Raw genomic sequence first — 20,807 nt, forward strand, 5'->3', positions numbered from 1 at the left:
CCACCTAGTTGATAAAACCCCTATTCTGTGCTTTGCTCGCTGTGCATGTTTGCATATGCAAATTGTACATATTTGTGTCTGCACATTTCCATTTGTATTCATATTTTATACAGTATTTGGATGAAATATACGATAGATTCCCTACTCAGCTGCCAAGACCCTCTTAGGCATCTGTACTGATTATTTGCTACTTCTGTGTAGGAAGAAGGCAGTTTGTGAAGTGTTTCAACAAGGAAATCAATCCAAGCTTAAGTTCTGAAGGCTTTGTTGTCCTTCACTATACTATTCATCTTAGCTCTTTGTTTACTTGCGTGATCATCACACAATCTGACTGGTCTGGACCCCTGTGGGAGTGCAGAGGAATGTTTGTGTTTGTTTGTTCTGCATATATTAATGTGCCTATTTGTGTTCTTGCTGGAGGGTGCACGGGAAAGAGGATAGGTGAGGTATGTGGGGATGCTATTAGAGTCAGTGGTCTTCCTTGCGTGGCTCTATAACTTATTCCTCTATCTGCCAGTGCAAAATGGTGCTATGATTATGCTATTGATAAAGCAATGAGGCTGTAGTACGCTGCAGTGCTCATTCCGACTCCCCTAACTGTCACTGATATGCGCCTGTCATAATGCTAATGAAGCACATATGTGCATATTGAATGTGTGTCACAGAAGCAGTGTGGGTCCTATTTGCTCCTGCTCGTGTTTGACATGCTCTTGTCAGCACCATTAATAAGCGACAGTAACTCTACATCAGTTGTGTCAACTGCTGCCATTGTCATGTAAAAACATTTATGAAACCAAATTAAGAGGCCACTGTTGGAACTGCAGGTGACTTGACGAATCATTCTTTAATCTGATCCTTGTATTCCTTCTTCATCCAGAATACGATCATTTTGATGTCTTCTCCATCCCTTTCTCAAGTCTCAGTCTGTATCTTTATATGTCTCTAAGCTTCCATCAATAGCCTTTTACTTTACTCTTCTGTGCATTCATGTTTTTCTCTAGTTTTACACAAATGCCTCGTCTTTCTCAGTTTTGCTTCTACGTTGTAAGTGCCTTGCTTTATCGTCCCTTGCTTCTCTTCTCTTCTCTCTCTCTATCTTCCCATAAGGTTGATAATTACTAGCAGCACTGTAGCACATGGCCCAGTTTAGAAATGAAAAAAGGAGGAACCATGTTCTCCTTTTATTAGACGCAGAATCAAACACTACACTAGAGACACCCTGCTTCTTTTCTCTTACATATGCAGTTCACATGCATGTCTGCATAAAACGACATGGGGCTGCATACAAACTCAGTGAGAGGCTGAGGTAAAGAGGGCGGCTAGAAACGAAAGAAAGCTTGATAAAAAGGGAGGGGAGAGTCAGGGAGTCCTGAAAATATAAGTCAAGGAAAACCCCTGTTGTTTGGTTCGGTCAGAGTAGAAGAAGAAGTGCCCTTGGCCGCTCAGTGAAGCGGGCCCCCAGTAATTACCTCCAACCTTATCAAGAGGAGCTCGGCTACAGGGAGATCAGCAAGCGACACACTGGGCACAAATCAAGCCAGATAAGTACATTAGTGTAATGATAACCAACATCAAGCCATACACTACACTGATTAGTGATAAACCTCAACCACTGCTTATTTTTCAGAGCAATTACACTGCAGCAAAGGATTTAAGTGTCCTTGATGGCAGTCATGATACATGAAGCGATTACCTTGGGTTCTTATGTGCATTGACCTCATTTATACAGACACACACATAACTGCTGTGTGTATGGTTGTAGGATTAAGCTCCAGTGTCCCCCAGGTGATTTTCAGAATGATTATCAGTGTTGAATGTAAATTGATGAGGGGCATCCCTGTGTGGACCACGCAGAAGTGAGTGCTAGAATTAGCGGCGAACCCAATTTAATAAACAGAACGTCTCCTATGATCAGATTCTCATGCATCTACAAAAATAGTTTGCCTTTGTCAGTGAAAATCACAAATATAAATACATGCCTAGCAAAACAGAGGCTCAACAATATCTCACATCAGGATGAATGTGCATAAGAATTGTGTGACCTAAACATTCACATACACAAATCTAAAGAGTGCAGTGCAGTGGAAATTCACTTTATCTTACAGCGCACATGGTCTGTCTGTCAATTGCACATCACATAAACAACGCTGTTGTCCCTATAGTTGCTTTTTCCCTTGTCAACCACAAGTCTGTTGATGTGTGGAGAGGTCACTTGAAAATGGGCCTGATGATGAGTCAACATGTTGTCGAGTGCACTGACAACACCTGTGCGCTGATGTACATAAACAGACTGAGAGCTCTCTTTGACCCACACTCTACTGACCTGGATCAGCGAATGTTTTCTGTCACTCAAGCCCACACGTGTCCCTGGAGTGACGAATGTAGTCACACACATCCTCTCTGCAGGAAATACCCAGGGCGTTTGAGGCTGCAGGTTGTGCTTCTGGTAATATAAGTGACGATGCAGCAGGGCAGATGTAGATATGGTCACCCCAAAACATATCCTGCAGTCTCTGCTGTTCTTTTAACTACAGGGCATGGACGTGTTATTATGTGCATTACCCCCCACCCCCACCCCACACACACACACACCCCACCACCACCACACACACACACACACACACACACACACCTGATCTACAAGTATACTGGGATTAATCACAGACTGTCTTAGTTGCCTCAAGAGAGGAGTTTTTCCCTAAGTGCTGATTCATCATTCACTGTGTGGTCATGGAACATCTGAGCAACACTTCCAACACTTTGCTCAAAGTAGATAACATGAGCTGGGACTCCAAGCTGAGTTGACACATTTCCGTCCCATTTTCATTGTCAACCTACTCCAGTTTGGTCAAAACTTCTCAGAAAATATGCTTTCTCAACGTTCAAGCCTTTTTCAATCAAAGTTTGGGGGCCAAGCTTATTTATTCATAGACTGCTATGAATATGCTGATGCACTGTGCCTTAAAGCAACTAATGTGGACATTCTGGCTTTCTGTCAGTCTCTCATACAGACCATCTTTAATCATAGATTTGTTTTAACCCGTGGGGGAGATTCAATCATCACTTCTCTGTGTACATGGATGTTGACGGCAAATCTCTGGGGCTTGATCTATATTGTTTACCATTTAATATAAAGCACACAATGAATTACGGTACAAGGGTACTATAAACTATTCAGACACTGCATTCCTTTAGTAATGGTCTTTTAAAACTTTAATTACTTTTGGCCCCTGCCATATGAAATTTCCTCTGATTGTATGAATAAGTATGCCCCAACAGACCCACATCACTAAACATGACCTTTGAGTCAGTAACTTTCTGAGTTATCATCTTCTCTGTTTACCCCTGTGGAGCAGTAGAGACTACATGTGCACACTATGCACCCTCATGACACAAACACAGGCTTTTTGCTCATGTAAACAACTCTGCGTGTTTTCCTAATCCTACCAGAGGTAAACTGCTGTCACAATTTGTCACTATCTGCCAGTGTACTTCTCTCGGGCTTGTAACGGGAAAAAGTTGACTTGCCTAGTAACATGCAGTCCTTTATGGCTTGGACATACCCTTCAGTTCAATCCAAATTAAACTTCAATGAATTTAGCATGCACAAGTAATTCCTTAATATCTATAACATACTATTTTCGATACTAAATTTCATTGGTAATTTATATAATTTTTTTTTTTTTTTTTTCAGCATCACCCTTCAAAAAACCAATTTCACATTGGCAGGTGTGTTTGTGTTCCGTGAATGAGCTCAATTTTACCCTGTATTATGATTAGAAAGGGTCTGTAACTCAGGCGTGACAATGTGACAGATTTGTTAGAGGCTTGCTGTATTCAGCTCTAATGCCAGCACATTGCAGCATTAACTACAATGGGCCAAAGTGTGTGCATGCATTACACAGACACAGATGCTGTCAATACTGTTGGCAGAATACACATGGGACCGCAGTGCTTCTCTGCTATTTGATGACATCGAGCAGAGTCACCGTTATGCACTGTTTTGTTCATTTACATGTGATTAAAAGTTGTGTTGCTGAACTGAACCAACAAAGCCAAAAGTAATTGTGGACATTTACAGCAAAATCAAACAGTCTGGGTAATGGTTAGCACTAGGGTTCATGTTTGATTCCTAGTTGAACCAGAAGCTTTCTGGGTTTAGTTTGCCATTTCTCTCCATATGTAGGTTTTGTCTGGGTCCTTCAATTTCCCCCATCATTAAAAAGGGGAACATAGAGGTGAATTCTATAAAAGTCAGTGCCGTCAACCAATGAACTGACAAAGACCTGGAGTTAGTCCCTTGTTCCTATAAAGGCACTGCTCCTAACATGCAAATCACTAATTGTTAATGCTAAATTCTAGGTGTATTACAATACAATACAATACAGAGACTAAATTTCCCAGTGGGTAAAATAAATAGTTCTCTGTACTAGAAATAAAGGGAAAATAAACCCTTAGCCCAAACAAGACTCAGCTTGTAAACACTCTGTTACTCTGTGGAAACAAAACCCATAAACTCAAATCAAAGTGATCATTTGCAATTCACTGAATAATAAAATGAAGGTGCTAATGTAAGATATTATCATTAATGGAGTGTAGAAAATCAATATAGAATGTCAGACTAGACCAGAGGAGCTAAAATTCCTTTCCTATGAAGCTCCAAAATAATCTGCGTCAAAGACTGTTGAATACAAACAGATATGACACCTTTTATTGTCATGAAAAGTACTGAAACAAACATCAACAATGAAATACAGAGCAGGTGACAGAGGATATACTCCTAATTTAGAAGTACAGAACTTAATAGGGAAGGTTAATATGACTGTGTACATTTTAACTGCATTGCTGCAGTTGAGATTTACATTTCTACATCAATACTGTTTGAATTTACTATCTCTACCTTTACTACCAAACTAACAATAATAAAAATAATAATAAGTATAAGCAACGTAATAAGCATGAGATTTTCAGATTCCACGGTGGACCAAAACAAAGAGGCCAGATGTGGCCCGCAAGACTCATACTGGGAGACCTTGTACTATAGCTTTAATTCCATTCAAATAAGTATGTCATTTGCAACACACTAAAGGTGCTTCTGTGCCTATTAATTTAGCTAAAGCTTCTCATGAACTACCTCCTGAATAGGTATGAGTAGCTGCAATATACCATTATGAGTTGGTAATAATCATATTATTTTTTACCTTGTAAAGCTAAGGTACAGCACTTACATTTTGTTTTTCTTTTTGTTTGAAGCATACCTTCATGTACTGAGTCACAATTTTCTGTGCATTGCTACCGAGACAGCCAGTTCCACTAAGTAAAGCATTAGTTTTAATGTTCTTGACATTTGACATAAAAATTTTGATTGTTCCTGTATTGCATGAGCAGTCTATTGAATCTCTGAACGTGCTTTTTCTTGGGCACATACAGCCGTCATTCTTAATGAAATGACAGTGTCATCTTATTGGCTCTGTTCCCTCACTGTCCCTGTGCTTACTGCTCTCCTCCCTGATCCTCCCATTTCCCTTTCTCTCCCTCTCATCTCTCGCTTTTGCATCTGGGGACGTGTAATGAACGGCTTCCCTGCTCTGATTGGATGATGTATGATGTTATTAGATGGGATGAAAGCGTACATAACTCAAAAGGATATGGAATGGAGAAAGGAGAGAAAGAAAAAGAAAGATTCAGAGGTGTTTTGGTAAGCAGCTTTGAAGGGGAGAGAAAGGGGGAAGTGTTGCAGATACATGCGTGTTACAATGGGAGTAGGTCACAGTTTCATGTTTCTACTCAGGCAGAGTACCTGTGGGAAATAGTTCTACAGATCTCATCCCTGCATCCTCTCTATGCAAGGCTGAAGAAGACAGGCAGATTGCGCAGTGCCCTAGGTGCCTCCTGGGGGAGTGAATGAGAGGGCATGGGCGGAGTTTAACGCAGGGGAACTCCCAGATGACCACCCGTCCTCCAGGGGGTCTGTCATAAACTGCTCCTCATCCATGTTTCATTTCCCTCATTAAAGCTGCATGAGAAAAGAGTGGTCAGTCCACAAGGTCTGATCGCACTATTTTCTAAAGGGAAAGTGACTGAGCTTCAAGGGACCAGCAGGGTTCTCCTCGCTGTCAGAGTATTCTGGCCATGAGGTTGAGGTCCTGAGCTCAGGAGACAACTTAGATCTCTACAAGACAGAGAGTGCTTCATGTAATTGATGGGGGCACTGGTGACGTCTGAGTGCTGCTGCAAAGATTCTGTTTTTTAAATGAACGCAAAGTACGCTGCAGGGACTCTGCTCATGAAACATTCAACCACTTTATTCACCCTCCATCTTCTCCTCTACTACCCTGCCCTCTCGATTATATATCTCGTGTTTAGCCTGAGACAGACTAACTCTCTCACTTGACTCCAACCTCTGATGACCTGGGCTTTGCTAAAAAATATCAGTGATAACAAGAGATGATGATATTTTCCTGTTAAATTTACAATACTTAAAATGAAAATTAAGATAATTAAAATTGGTGCAATTAGATTCCCATAGTGTTTGGATCTTTCAAAATTTTAGTCCTCTGAAAAGGCTTGGCAGGCAGCACACAATGTTATGACTCGTGTTTGTCCTTTTCTTGTTTCATTTTATTTTTTTTTTACCACAGGTCATAAACCTCCAAATAGAAATGGACACATAGAAATACATGATTACAACATAGTTTTTACACATATGAAACAAATAAGAAGCAAACAAGAAAAGGACAAACACAAGTCATAACATTGTGTGCTGCCTGCCTAGCCTTTTCGGAAGGCTAAAATTTTGAAAGATCTGAACAGTCATAAACCAATGGGCTGTGTGTTCCTGTCGATGGTGAACAGATCAATGAACAGATTAACTAGAATAGGTCACAGCCGCAGATATATTAAATGAGGCAGCCCCGCCTGCTCATAAATGTAATTTGCCAAACTTATTTAACCATAGCAGAAACACTACTGCTATCAATGAATTAAACAAGAAATATGTAAACATTGAAAGAAACTTAAAGGTAGGGTAGGAGATTCTGGAAAAACAGTTCTAGCAAGCCACATTTTGAAAATAAACAATTCAAAAGTCCAAACCCCTTTCTTCAGACACACACCCCCCCCCCGAAGCCAGAGTATCTGATTGTACTTGCAGAGGGAAGAGGGAGGAGGGACAAATGACAGTTGAGTTTGATAGACATATCACCATTCAATCATTTCGATGGCCCGGTTAAAATGATTGGATGGTGTTTTTTCAGTCCTGTCTGTTCCACAGGTGACTAAAATTTTTTAATTTTTTGGTTAGAGCATTTAATTAATTGGTTGCAATCAGGGTGTGAAGGGGATTTTAAGCAATATAGTAACAAATGCTCCAGGAAAACACCTCCTACCCTGCCTTTAAAGAAACCAAACAGTTCCTATTTCTAGCAGTGAAGTTATTTGGACCCATTAACTTGTCTTAGCAGTTTTAAAAACACAACCTGGAAGTCTTGACACATAGTCATTTTTTTTTTAAGTTTACATAAAATGTGTATTAAATAGATGCTTAATTTATCACATTACATCTAGATCAATCGTCTGCTCTGCAAGACTTTTTCATTCATATCAACACCAATAGAAACCTATTTCATACTAGATTAAATCATCACTTCACTAGTACAATGAACTAAGATGTGAGGAAATGTTAGATGTTTAGTGTACAGCCAAACATTTTTTAAAATATGTTCACATAACCTTAAACTTTTGTTCATTCAGTTTTCCTGGAAAAGTATATGCCAGTCATCCCTTATTTCAGTCTGCAACATCATTAATAATATGCTGTTGTTTTCTGTTTCAGAGCCTCAGCTAAAAGGTATCGTTACGCGATTGTACAGCCAACATGGATACTACCTGCAGATGCAGCCTGATGGCACCATGGACAGCACAAGGGATGAAAGCAGTTCATTCTGTGAGTGCTTCTACAGAACTGATGTTCTGCTTTCTGTTTTCATTAAATGTGTGTACATGCTTTTACGTCTCCCCTATTATTTACATACATATATATATATATATATATATATATATATATATATATATATATATATATATATATATACAGGGTGGGGAAGCAAAATTTACAATGAACATTTAGTTGTTTTTTCTCAGCAGGCACTACGTCAATTGTTTTGAAACCAAACATATATTGATGTCATAATCATACCTAACACTATTATCCATACCTTTTCAGAAACTTTTGCCCATATGAGTAATCAGGAAAGCAAACGTCAAAGAGTGTGTGATTTGCTGAATGCACTCGTCACACCAAAGGAGATTTCAAAAATAGTTGGAGTGTCCATAAAGACTGTTTATAATGGAAAGAAGAGAATGACTATGAGCAAAACTATTACGAGAAAGTCTGGAAGATACTATTAAAGAAGAATGGGAGAAGTTGTCACCTGAATATTTGAGGAACACTTGCGCAAGTTTCAGGAAGCGTGTGAAGGCAGTTATTGAGAAAGAAGGAGGACACATAGAATACAAACATTTTCTATTATGTAAATTTTCTTGTGGCAAATAAATTCTCATGACTTTCAATAAACTAATTGGTCATACACTGTCTTTCAATCCCTGCCTCAAAATATTGTAAATTTTGCTTCCCCACCCTGTATATATATATATGTAAAAGGAGCAAAAAAACACTGTATCCGTGGGCACCAAGCCAGTAAAGTTTCAGGAACAGTTCATTCCACCTGTTAGTTTTGTTGAGAGTTTTTGCTTTTGTCATGTTACTGAGGTAGAACATCACCTCAGTTTGCAGAACAGTTCTGGAAATTCACTTCTGGAGTTAACTTGCAGAAATGTTTTCCACGTGCATTTATCTGCTATGAATCCTGTGTTAAAGTAGTAATTTAAACTGAATCTCCACAATACCAGTTTTCTACATGTGCTTTTGCCCATTGAGTAAAAAAAAAAAAATTCCAGGATAATTTTTTCCATGCTGTACCGATAGATAATAAAATGTTATACAAATAGAGAGCCAAAGTCCTGCCTCTTCTGGTCAGTAGTGAGAGACACATAAATTGTTGATTCTATCTAAATTGTGCCACATTTACACATATTTTAGCCTGGCCAGCCATCCAGTTTTCTAAGTGTATTCAGTACTGAGAAAACAGTCTGGAATTGGGCCAGTCACTGTGAAATGTGCACAATCCATTTTATACCGGACCAATCACAAATCTGGGGGGCGGGTGTTTCGCAATAGGCACTGACTTCTTTTTGTCACAAGTCAAAGTCAGTTCCAAGTCCACAAATCTCCTTAAAACTGTTATTGGTTGTTTGATTCAGAAATAAGGATTGAATTACAGATTACACCCTGTATCCTTAAATTTCTCTGACAAAAGTGTCACATCCATGTTATCTGTGATTGGTTTACTCGGCACCTGTTAGTCCTGCCTTCATATGTGGATTCAAGCCCCACAGATTTCTCATTGAGAAAGACAGATGGCTGGCAGGGATAATGATATGTATTTTTCAAAATATAATTTTATGAGTCAAAAAAGCTGCAATTTGTGGTAAACATGGTAAAGAAAAATCCACTTTGTGTGAATGGTTCAGTGGACTGCATCTCTTGTTGCATGAGTTACCATTGCCAAAAATGGCTATGACCTTAGCTATTTCACCAAGTTCTTTAAAAATTAGGTCAAAAATTATTAAAAGACATGAAATCCACCACATATCTGTGTAATGGTGCTAGTACAAACACAGAATCCAAATGCAGAACTCAAACGCCAAAAATATAGTTCAAAAGGTTTATTTGTCACACACAGGTGAAAAATAATGATCAATGACAGAATCTTGAGGATAATAGTTGGTGATATCCTCCTCTGATTCGTCCTCCGGATCGAGGGCGACAGCCCGTCTCCCCGAGCAGTGTTAGGGGGGTTTTTCCCCCGACTAGGGAAAAGCAAAGGGAGGTCAGGGACGGAAACAGGTCATACACAGGTAGGCAAAAACTCAGGCAACAGGACATAAGGACAAGGCTAAAACTCACGTACCGGTAGTCAGGGCGAGAAGGTCAAAACCAGGTTTCAGATGAGGCAGACAAAACCGACAGGGAGCAGGCAGAAGACAAAAAACCGAGGAATCCAAAACAGGTCAAAAACAGGCAGACAAACGAGGTCAAGACGCTGGTAAGAACTACAAGAGTTACAAACTGGCGACTGACAGGGGGAAGAGACAGGGTTTAAATACACAAAAGGGAGGGAAGACAACTAGACACAGGTGGAGCAAATCAGGGCGGAGACAGGTAATCAGTACAGAGGTCAGGATGAACGGGGAACAGGAAGTAAAGACGACAGACAAGACACATGAGGGAAAACTTAACAAAATAAAACAGGAAGTGACAAACAAAAACACAAAGAACAGACAAAACCAGACTAGCGTCTGGCAGCAGGTGTGACAATCTGGTCATCCTCACTGACTCAGATTAGATCTTGGAGAGAAACAGTTGTGATGATGTCATTTCCACAACTTTCTGGTGTGTAGTGTTTAAATTTGTGGATTTTCACATAATCTAACACTGCAACAGTTTTACAATAAACTGCAACTTTCTTGACTTGTAAAATTAGCTTTTCTGACAAACGTGTAAATTATGGATTTCTTCTATCGCTATTAATTGCAATTTTTTTTTGTAAAGGTACTGGAGGGTCTTTTACAATAGACAGGGTGGTCTGGTTAATATTTATTTCTAGCATTTCTGACAATGTATAGTTTCTAAATTGAGAGGGAGTATTCTTCATTGGCTTCCTTTTTTCTGTAAAGGCAAAAAATCCTATGTAGGTAGCACCATTTGATCCTGTACTGTATAATAGGCCAAACTGAGACTAAACTTAACAGGAAGTGCTTTATAAGCCAAGATGAGTCCACACTCAGAAAGAACACATCAAATAAAAGTGAGAGAGGATTCAAATTGTGCTACCAACACACTTTATTTTATCACATTTGACTTGACTGAGAGAATTTGACACCCATTCAGTCATCCGCAGATGAAAAGCTCATTGCAGAATTGTGGAATACTTTTCTGAAAACTGTCTGAAATTCTATGCCTAAAAACATTAATCTGCAACTCAGTTTTTGAAACTTAATTACCGCATCTAATTCCAAGGTCAGCTCAATATATGGCATTTTTTTTCCCGTGAAGGAGTGTGGAGAGCAATATACTTCTGAAAAAAGCAAAGCCGTTAGAGTTTAAAGTGCTTCTAAGTGACACAGTCCCACTGTTGAGATGATGTGAATGTTCCTCCTGACCTTTAGCAATCTAAATTTGGTTTCAGCCCAGAAGCTATGTAGAAAGTGTCTTCTTCCCGTCTTTACCTTCCAGTCTCACTATGGATTCAATATGGTGACACACTTTTAAGTTTATGTGCTCAGGAGGGTGTAACATTTGCTGACCAAAACCCAGATCTCTACTAATCCAGTTTAACTGTCTTGTCTCTGTGTTAGTGAGGCAGAACACTGTCATTGTTTTACAGTTTTAGAGGCAATGAAAAATAGGGAAGGTGACATGGTGTTGTGTTTACTGCACCATAAATTCAAGGAGGTCACAACATTTTGTTTTAAGTAAATTCTAGAATGCAGCGGTGACACAGCAACCATTCTGCCTGCTACTATAAGTACAGGACAGAAGACTCTGTAGTACAGTATTGTAGCTGAATTTCTACTTGTCTCTCTCTCTTACCCTCTGTGACTCTGCTTCGCTCCCTCCAACTTCACTCCCAATTTAGCACAGTTCAACTTAATTCCTGTGGGACTACGAATCGTGGCAATCCAGGGTGCAAAGACAGGGCTGTACCTCGCCATGAATAGCGAAGGCTACCTCTATACCTCTGTAAGTATGCCCTACAGATCAGTAATGTGCATATGAAAGAAACTAATTTCCATTTCATCATACTTCCTAGGCACTCTATTACAAATCTGCTGGTGTTTCAATACAATTCAATATTCAGCTTGGGATGTAAGGGCCATCACTTGTTGGTAGTCATCCTGATCTCTGCCTTATAGAAAAGCTATTAGCTGCCTACAGTACTGACAAGGAATTCAATGAGCAAATATGTAGTGTGGGTGGAAAAGTCAACTGCTGTCATTTTGGATTTAGAGGTTCTGCTGGCTGTCAGTTGGTTTTAGAGGTCTACTATCATTTGATTTTCACTTTTATGGATAATCTGAGGACCGAGTATGAATCAGTTATAAAAGCTATATATTATAGTGGCAAATGCATATCATCACATAAGGCAATACATTCTCTGTACTGTCAAATACAGTATGTGTGTACAAGTGGGTATGAGTGTCTGAGAGACACTGGGATGAAATGAGCCCACCTGCATCAGAAGGCTATGCCAATAAGGGCTGGAAATCAGTGGGTGTAAAGCTTTAAAATGATGGATGCTGTTGGGGAAGTAGAGGTAAAGTTATAGATGACCTCTGCTAACTATGTATGTTCAATGTCCAGTTGTGGAAAAAATTATTAAACCACCCCTTGTTTTCTTCAATTTCTTGTTCATTTTAATGCCTGGTACAACTAAAGGTACATTTGTTTGGACAAATATAATGATAACAATAAAAATAGCTCATAAGAGTTTAATTTCAGAGCTGATATCTAGCCATGTTCCGTGTTTTCTTGATAATAACCAAAATCTCTTCAGTTCTTACATCAATAGCAACGGCACTGTACTGACAAAAACAGTGCTTCTAGGTGTTCCATGTTTTCTTTTCTGTCTGTTTTAGTCACATGAGACACACAGGAGTTAGTACTTGATTGCATAACCATTGTTTTTGATGATTTCTGATGGTTTAGTAATTTTTTCGACAACTGTTTATCTGTATATTTTGTGTTATTTTGTTCAGATACATATTTTCACTGTTAAAAATCCACATAATATCTTTACATTTTTAAATGATGTTCTAATTCAATGCTGAATCTACAATATCATATCAATTATGCCTAGTTAAGCATCTGAACAGAATCTGCCAATTAGCCATCAGTCAGTATAAGTAGTAAATTGGATTTAGTCATTAAATAAGTATTGAATAAAATCTCTGTTTTGAGAAATAGAGCTGTAAGGTCTTTAGCTCTCATAGATAAACCATGAAGGAGGAATGCGTGTTGAGACCCCTGCACATTCCCTGTACAAAGCTAGTGTGTATGATCAATAGGCCCAGTATCAGATAATTTAAAACAGCAGGAACTGAAATTAAAAAAATATCGTGGAAAATACACGTTCTTTCTGCAGCTTTCTCCTCTAGCTCCAAATCAAAAGATTAAACATAAATGCAGATGAACCTGACCAATCCCTGCAGTTATGGAAAAACTAAGCCACTTGTCCACGTTTCCATGTTGAGACACAGAGTAGAGCAGAAGAATTGTGTCCAGGTTGATAGATTTGGATAAGTGATTGGTAATTACAGCTTTCACTGACATATTTAACCCTCCTACCTGTATGTAAATGACTGTTATTAGACAAAATGTGGGCATCAACATAATCCTCTACCAAATCTGGGTGGTAGATTTTCTACAGCTTGAAAAAAAACAAAACAAAACAGGCAAGTAGTAAATGCAGCAGTCTTATTCTGTCTCAGTCCACTTAACCTCCTAAGACCCAGGAAATGTCAGCAAAGTACAAGCTTTTTTTTGTTTTTTATTAAATAAGTGCCTATATTGGAAACATCATGATGCAACAGTTTTTTCAGATGCAGTTTTTAAAATTTTTATGAAACGTCCTTTGTCGTGGACAGTTTTCTTTTCTTTTTTTTGTATAAAGTTGTGAAACTCTTGTCTACAAATGTGGACAGAAAACCCATAGCTGGGTCTTAGGAGGTTAAAGGAGTGATATTTTGCAGTATGGATTACAACCGCTGCAGCTGACAAACAATTATGGCATACATGGAGAAATGTTCATCTGAAGTTTTGACCTTATATGTGCAAATGTTGTGATGTAACTAGTTATAGATGTAACAAATTAAGCAGATTATAACAAATTTTAATAAACGGGTTGTAGAAATCCACTCGATTTTTGCCAAAATGAATATAAAGATAGCTTTGCAGGACCTGGAGGGTTCAAATTCAAACTTGTTGAACTATTAGGGTCCAAATTCACAAATAAATGTACCAAAAATTAATAAAACTGGGTTTAGCAAAATTTGACCCCTTTCGCCCACTGACACTAAAAAATAAAAAAAAAAAAAAAAATACTGCAGCTTCAACTGTGTTTTGTGGCTAAAACATAGATTTCCAAACATATTGGCCTGCTCACATTATTTTATGTCTGCCACAGCTGACTGTCCAGTTCTGCATATAAGTAGCAGAACAAGACAACTGATGAGTTAAATATGTTGTTAAAATAAACTGTAATAAAAGCCCCTGCATTACCATTTGAATATAGCATAATATATGCAATCACTCACAGATACATTTGTAGAACTGAAATGTTCTTACTGTGGAATAAATGTATTTTTTACAGGATTATTTTCTAACTATTCCTTAAATGCATGGGATGGACATTATGTTGTGTTCAAAAGCATTTAATGCAATAGTGGAGTTTTATATTATAAATGTAAAGGGGAGGGCATCATCTTTAAAGGTGGAAGTTAAGTCTTGAATAATTGGAACTATGCCACCTCATATTATCTTCTGAGCCCTTTATTAGCATGCATTAGACTGTGATGCCTTTACACCGTGAACAGGGAGGAGAAGGGATTTCCTAAGAAACAGTCAATAGCTATACTGCAGCCCACACTGACCTCTTTCAGAGATTTTCCTCTTTTTCACAGACACACACATTGGTACAGGCATGAGTGGATCTACGTGTTGTACACCACAACAGCTACCTTCTTGTGTTATATTGCACGTATAATTTTATGACCCCATATTATTCTCTGTTGTGTGTCTAATGGACTAATTTGCTGGTGTGAGAGGAAGTGCAGGTGGCATGGTATGGCACTTCATGCATATTTTTGTGCTTTGGGAACATATGCACATTTGCTTTTACATTTAACAGCATGCCAAGGGAGTGCGTGACAATGCCAAAGACTGTTTTCGTTTATGATAAATGAGCTCATCACTGTCACTCTGGAATAGTTGAGATGATTGACAGAATGACGAGCAGCTTCCCTCCAGCTATTTTCTCATCTTCTTGCATAAAAAACCCCTTTGCTGCTTATAGAGGGTTGTTATGCTGTTGTTCCCTCCGAAATTACTTGCATAGTTTCCTTGTACACCTCTGTCATGACCCCCTCAGCCCCCCACCCACACTCCCGTTCACACTCACACATTCATATAGCGGTCAAGTTGTTGTACTAAACTCTGTTACTAGCTAAGGAAGTCTGTTGTGCTACCTTGTCTAAGGCATAAATCTCAGCCTCACTACCTGTAGGTGACAATAGCTGATCCTGATACAAAAATAGAGCTTGGCTCATTCCTGCCCCATTTTATAATCTATGTGCTCCGGAAAACTCCCCCTAGACAAAATAGAGGGAGAGAGAGAGAGGGAACAGGGTTTGCTCTGAAGGAGACTAACATGACTGTTGACAGGTAAATTTTACTCAAGGAGATTTTCTAGAACCACTATGTTACACTGGCAGGCAAAGTTTCACCAGTTTTCTGTCACAGTTGTCATCCTTGGTTGTAATTGCATGTAATTTCTTAAAGAAAAAGAAACACTTGTGCTATTTTTAGACACCTAAGTATTTTAGACCTGTCAAGTTACTTGTGATAGACAGAGCAAGAAAGACACCACAACACATGAAAGTAAAAGACCAGAGCCCTACTGATGAAAAGCAATGTCCTTTCTATACTTTGCAAGAGATGAATGCATTGAGATGCAGAACAGCACCAGCAGCCAGATAGTATCGCTTTTAGCACAAGACAAGAGAAAATGTGGACATTAGACAAAGTGGCAGAGAGACTAATTGGCCCAAGCAAGGAAAAGGATTATGGTAAGGAAATGCAATGATAAAGACAAACATTTGGTCAAGCAGCTAATTTAGAGCACTTAAGGGAAGTGATTCTTCCTGATTAAGTCATGATATGCTTCATGGTCTTAGAGATTTATTAGAATATAAGTAAGGTCTCAACATAGCTGTAGCGATATCCCAAAATATGTAAAACTAATGACTGAAATCACCTCTTATTTTATTCCACCATGCCACATAATGTAGGCAAACAGTGTGAAGCTAGTTACCCCTGTCACTGAGAGTGGGAGAGGAGATGTCAGCTATCATTCTCCTCTCAGCTCCATTATATTGACAGGGGTCTTCCAGCTGCCAATCAACTTTACAGAGGCACGAGTCCCTGCGCATTATCATCTATTCTGTTGTTGTCATGCAAACATCATGCCTATCCGGGCTATCATAAAGCATTAGAGACCGACCTTACGTGTGTTGTGGTAGACAGTATTAACTGCTAGTCTCATCCTCTCTAAGCCCCTCTTAATAAGCATCCATGCCCTATTGACTTACGTAACCCAGCTTGTCATAAAACATCTACATCTGATTCAACAGCAACATCAGCAGCATGCCCTGCTGGTGACTTTGAGCTGCACATACAGCCACACATAAATTATGTGCATGTGCCTGAGTGACAGTGAAGAGTTGTGGATGAACTTCACATTATGACAGTGCATTAATGCAGCTGTATAGTGAGTCTGCTGCAGCTTGGATGTTGAAGCTGGGCAGCCTCCCCATAGATTACTCTGAGAGTTGATTTGACACTCTGTAGATACAGGAAGTTTGAATGACATAATGACCCCTGCTGTCTAAACAGGGCATTGCAAATAATTACACAAAAATGCTATAACATGTTCTACATTGCAGAAGTAGAGCTACATTTTACAAGAATTAGTTCCAATTTCATGCTTTGGAGCGCATGATGAAATTGAAGTAAACACGATATTAAATATTCTTCAAGCATTTACTATCATTTTCGTCACCACTTTCATCCCCCGTTCATATTTCCAAATTATATGCAGGGAATGATGTTTTTTTGGATTTAGGGAACTCTCCCCGACCAGTACTGGGATGTGGTTTATTGGTACTTCACTGCTCTTATTTGGCAGTAAGAGCAATCACAGTGTACGGTGGTATGGAAACTTAAGCATCCTGAAGTAGGTAGAATAGATGTAATCAGACATGAGGGATAAAGAAGGAGGTGGTGTGTGGGCAGAGGGGAAGGTCGGGTTGCTGCTGTGCATCATAAAAAGGCCCTTCCCATCTTCTTGATTCTATGCACGGATGCTACATATTACCTTTTGTGTCTTTCATTTGAATTAATTTTGGCTTGGGACACATGGAAGTGATGCTACACAAGTGTCTCAATGAGTCACAGTGGAAAATGGCTCTTATTTCATTTCTAGTCCAAGCATCCTCCACTGAGATGGAAAAATCATCACACTTTAAAATGTTCTCCTTTTAATGCACCACTTAACACATTTGTAGCAAAAAAAAAAAAAAAAAAAAGTCATGTCCATGTGGGTAACTCCGGCAGTTCAGTCCTCAGTCCTTAGGAGGTTTGCAGGTCACCTCAAGGTTGGTTGCATAGATGGGGTTAATTACCAGAACATATTTGTTTACAGCGCACAGGCACATAAGAGCTGTGACAGGTTTAATGAAAAATCCATTTATAGGGTTGTCGGTGACATTTATGTCATTATCTTACATGTTCACTCGATGTAATTGTTTCGTACATGAAGACATCTACAGAAGCTTTAATGAAGAATATGTAGATTCTAACATTAGGCTAATTTCATGGGACTGATTATGACGGGTAATTATAGTATGACTTGGAAGAGGGGTTATCGGGGGTGTCCTTTCAGAGGTTGAGCTGAAGGGTATTTTGGTGGACTGATGGGTTCTCTTTCCAGAGGGAGGTGAGTGTCAGAGTGTGGGGTGCAGGCAACTAAAGCACAGCGTTCCAGCTTTGGTCCTCAGGGGAAAAGCACAAGAGCAGGATCTACTTTATTACCCACAACTCCTCTGTCCTCTCCAAGTGATCTTCTGCTCTCTTTCCTGTCTCTCCTACCTTTCCCCTTCTGCCCACCCCCACACCGCACTTCCCACCCCTCTTGCCTCCTGATTAATAATGAATGAAGCGGATCATCTATCGATCCCATCCTCTTTGTGTTAGCACAGCAGAAGATATCAAACCTGTCAGAGAATCTTAAAATAGCCATGTGATGTGTTGGTGATGGTAGTGGGAGAGTTTGTTAAGGATATAGGATTGTTTTTTTTTATGGTGCAAAGACAGGCATTAATTGGGCATGACTGTAGTAAAGCAGCAGGAGAGGAGTGGCCTAAGAAAGGACATAATGGCTTGAATTGCTGTCTCAGCTAAAGGATAATGCCTAACTGTGAAGGAGAAAGGTGATGATCTGTGATAAGTGTGAAACCGGGGGTCTCTTACACTTACGCCGTCTACTTTTAGCCATTTTATTAAAGCTTATGCCAAGTTGTGATCTTTTAGCCCTCTTCTGCTGTCCTGAGTCTGAGAATTTCTCCACTCAGCCATTTCTGCCCTGCTGCTCTCACTTAATCAATCCAGTAGATTGGCTTTGCTCTCTGACAGGGGAAGGACCCTGTCGAGACTCTGATGAAGACTGAGAGAGATGTATATCTGTCGCTCTTGGTTAATATCACCAGTCAACATTATGCAGGGTTCAGTAGTCCTTATGTTGAGGACAGAGACGAAGGGAAAGCACCGCTGGAACATGATCATTTACATTGTCTAGCAGAACTGTTGGCTGTGATCCAGGTTTTATTAATTAATCTGATTCTGTAATGCGTATTAAGATGTAGGCAGTCAGAGACAATTGACATTACAAGAAAGCAGCATATTGAAGAGATTATTCTTTGTCTTTTTTCTGTACCCAGAGACACAAAATCAAACTATCTTAATGTACAGATATAATATAGTATTATTTACTATTTGTAATAAATCTACTGTACTACACTATTTACTTACCCATTTGGCATGTGGGTAAAACATAGACAAAAAATATGTCTATTGTTTACTTATACAACATTTGATAGATAGAGAAAGAGAGAGAAAGACATCATAAATATTGCAAGACATATTCATTTGTAACAGATTTGCCTGATAGATAGCTAGATAGATAGCTAGATAGATAGATAGATAGATAGATAGATAGATATTGCAGAAGAGTGATACTGCACAAGAGTAGTACTTTTGAGAAAAGTAATATTAATTTTTAAAACAAGACAGTGCAAATGTTCTAATTTTGGAAGTGCTTAGAAATCATATTCAGTGGAATATATATGGTTTTCAAAGCTTCCATGCTCCCTGGCATGCTCTCCACATGTCTTTTACTTCACTGCTTGCTGCTCCTGGCACAAATATTAAAGCAGCTCAGCTTTGTTTATTATAAATATTAATGCTGATATATGAATATTGTGTATTGCAATAATAGTGTTGGAACAATTCAGTGTTGTGCTGTGATAATGGGTCAGCATATGAAGATCTGATTAGACTTCATCTTGAATGAATGTTCATGGAAATTTTCATCAGAATCAGTCCAAGTGGTAGTATATATTTCAACAAAAACAAGATTGGTGGCTATCAATCGGTCATTAATGTTGTGTGCTGTGCAGCTATTAAGCTCAGATTCTAAGTTTGTAAAGTGAAGTGTTTGTAATAAAAGCAGCCTCATTTCCTTGACATATTTTTTTTTTGAAAGTTCAAGATTAGTCCCTTCCCCTCTAGATCTTGATCCCAGTGCCTTTAGAGAGATTCCTCCCTTGATAACATTATGTATTAACTTAATGTCATTCAAACAACATAAACTTGAAAAATTGAAGAAAAAGAGAGAGATAGAGAGCAGGTGAGTGAGGAGTGACTGTGTGGAAATGTTAATTGCATCAGTCTAGTTAAGGCTCATTTACCTCCAATAGCACAGGTGCACAGTGACACTATTTACTTGGCAGTGCAGATTGTGGTTAATCCCACCTTTTTATGGATATGGTCCCATCACTTTAACAAAAAGCTAAATTTAGGATGACTGAAAGAGTTACTGTTGTCTGTTTTGCTGTCAAAATGCCATTTACAACATGTATGTGTAAATTTAATTAGTTATTGTACTAGTGTAGGTATCAGTGTTGCAGGCTTTTCATCTTCTCCTTAGGGAAAGTGTTATGTTTAACAGAGATGTTAGCGCTATTTTTCACATGTGCATTCTTGTCTTGCCATTCCCCCAGGATCAGAATATTCATGCTTTCAAAGAAACACAGGTCCAGATTTATCCCATCATTATTTCCCTTAGGAAACAGCCACCTAATTAATGGGTTTTACTGTTTATGTTCATGTATTTTTTTCATGTTCAAAGAGAAATGTTATAGTTTTCTCATGACACTTGCTGGTCTTGCTTTGTTTGCTAATCAGAGTGAACCCTTCCCCTATATTTCTTTTCAGGAGCACTTCACTCCTGAGTGCAAGTTCAAGGAGAGTGTCTTTGAGAACTACTACGTGACATACTCGTCCATGCTCTATCGTCAGACCCAGTCGGGCCGCTCCTGGTATATCGGCATCAATCGTGATGGCCAGATCATGAAGGGCAACCGGGTAAAGAAAACCAAAGGAGCGGCACACTTCCTGCCTAAAGTCATAGAGGGTTTGTGTCTATTTTTATTCAGCAGTGGTTCATAAGTATATCATAAATTAAGATTAAAACAATCCCAGTTTATTCCATGTGGGTCATTTAGCAGTACTTTTGTCTTCTATTCTAACAATCACCATAGCAACTACTGAGATTTGGGAACACGACAACACT

At 39.0% G+C, this 20,807-nt stretch overlaps 1 protein-coding gene across 1 annotated transcript in view; it reads left to right on the forward strand.

The window, feature by feature from the left end:
- The window catches only part of fgf11b (fibroblast growth factor 11b), a 41,275-nt gene that overhangs the window by 16,125 nt on the left and 4,343 nt on the right, over window positions 1-20,807 (forward strand). The window contains exons 2-4 of the mRNA XM_030154100.1: window positions 7,835-7,945; window positions 11,760-11,863; window positions 20,450-20,648. Coding sequence (XP_030009960.1) covers window positions 7,835-7,945; window positions 11,760-11,863; window positions 20,450-20,648 — 414 coding nt within the window. The remainder of the gene's footprint in view (window positions 1-7,834; window positions 7,946-11,759; window positions 11,864-20,449; window positions 20,649-20,807) is intronic.

This window comes from Sphaeramia orbicularis, chromosome 14 (genome assembly GCF_902148855.1).
Source record: "Sphaeramia orbicularis chromosome 14, fSphaOr1.1, whole genome shotgun sequence".
In the NCBI taxonomy this organism is placed as follows: Eukaryota; Metazoa; Chordata; class Actinopteri; order Kurtiformes; family Apogonidae; genus Sphaeramia; species Sphaeramia orbicularis.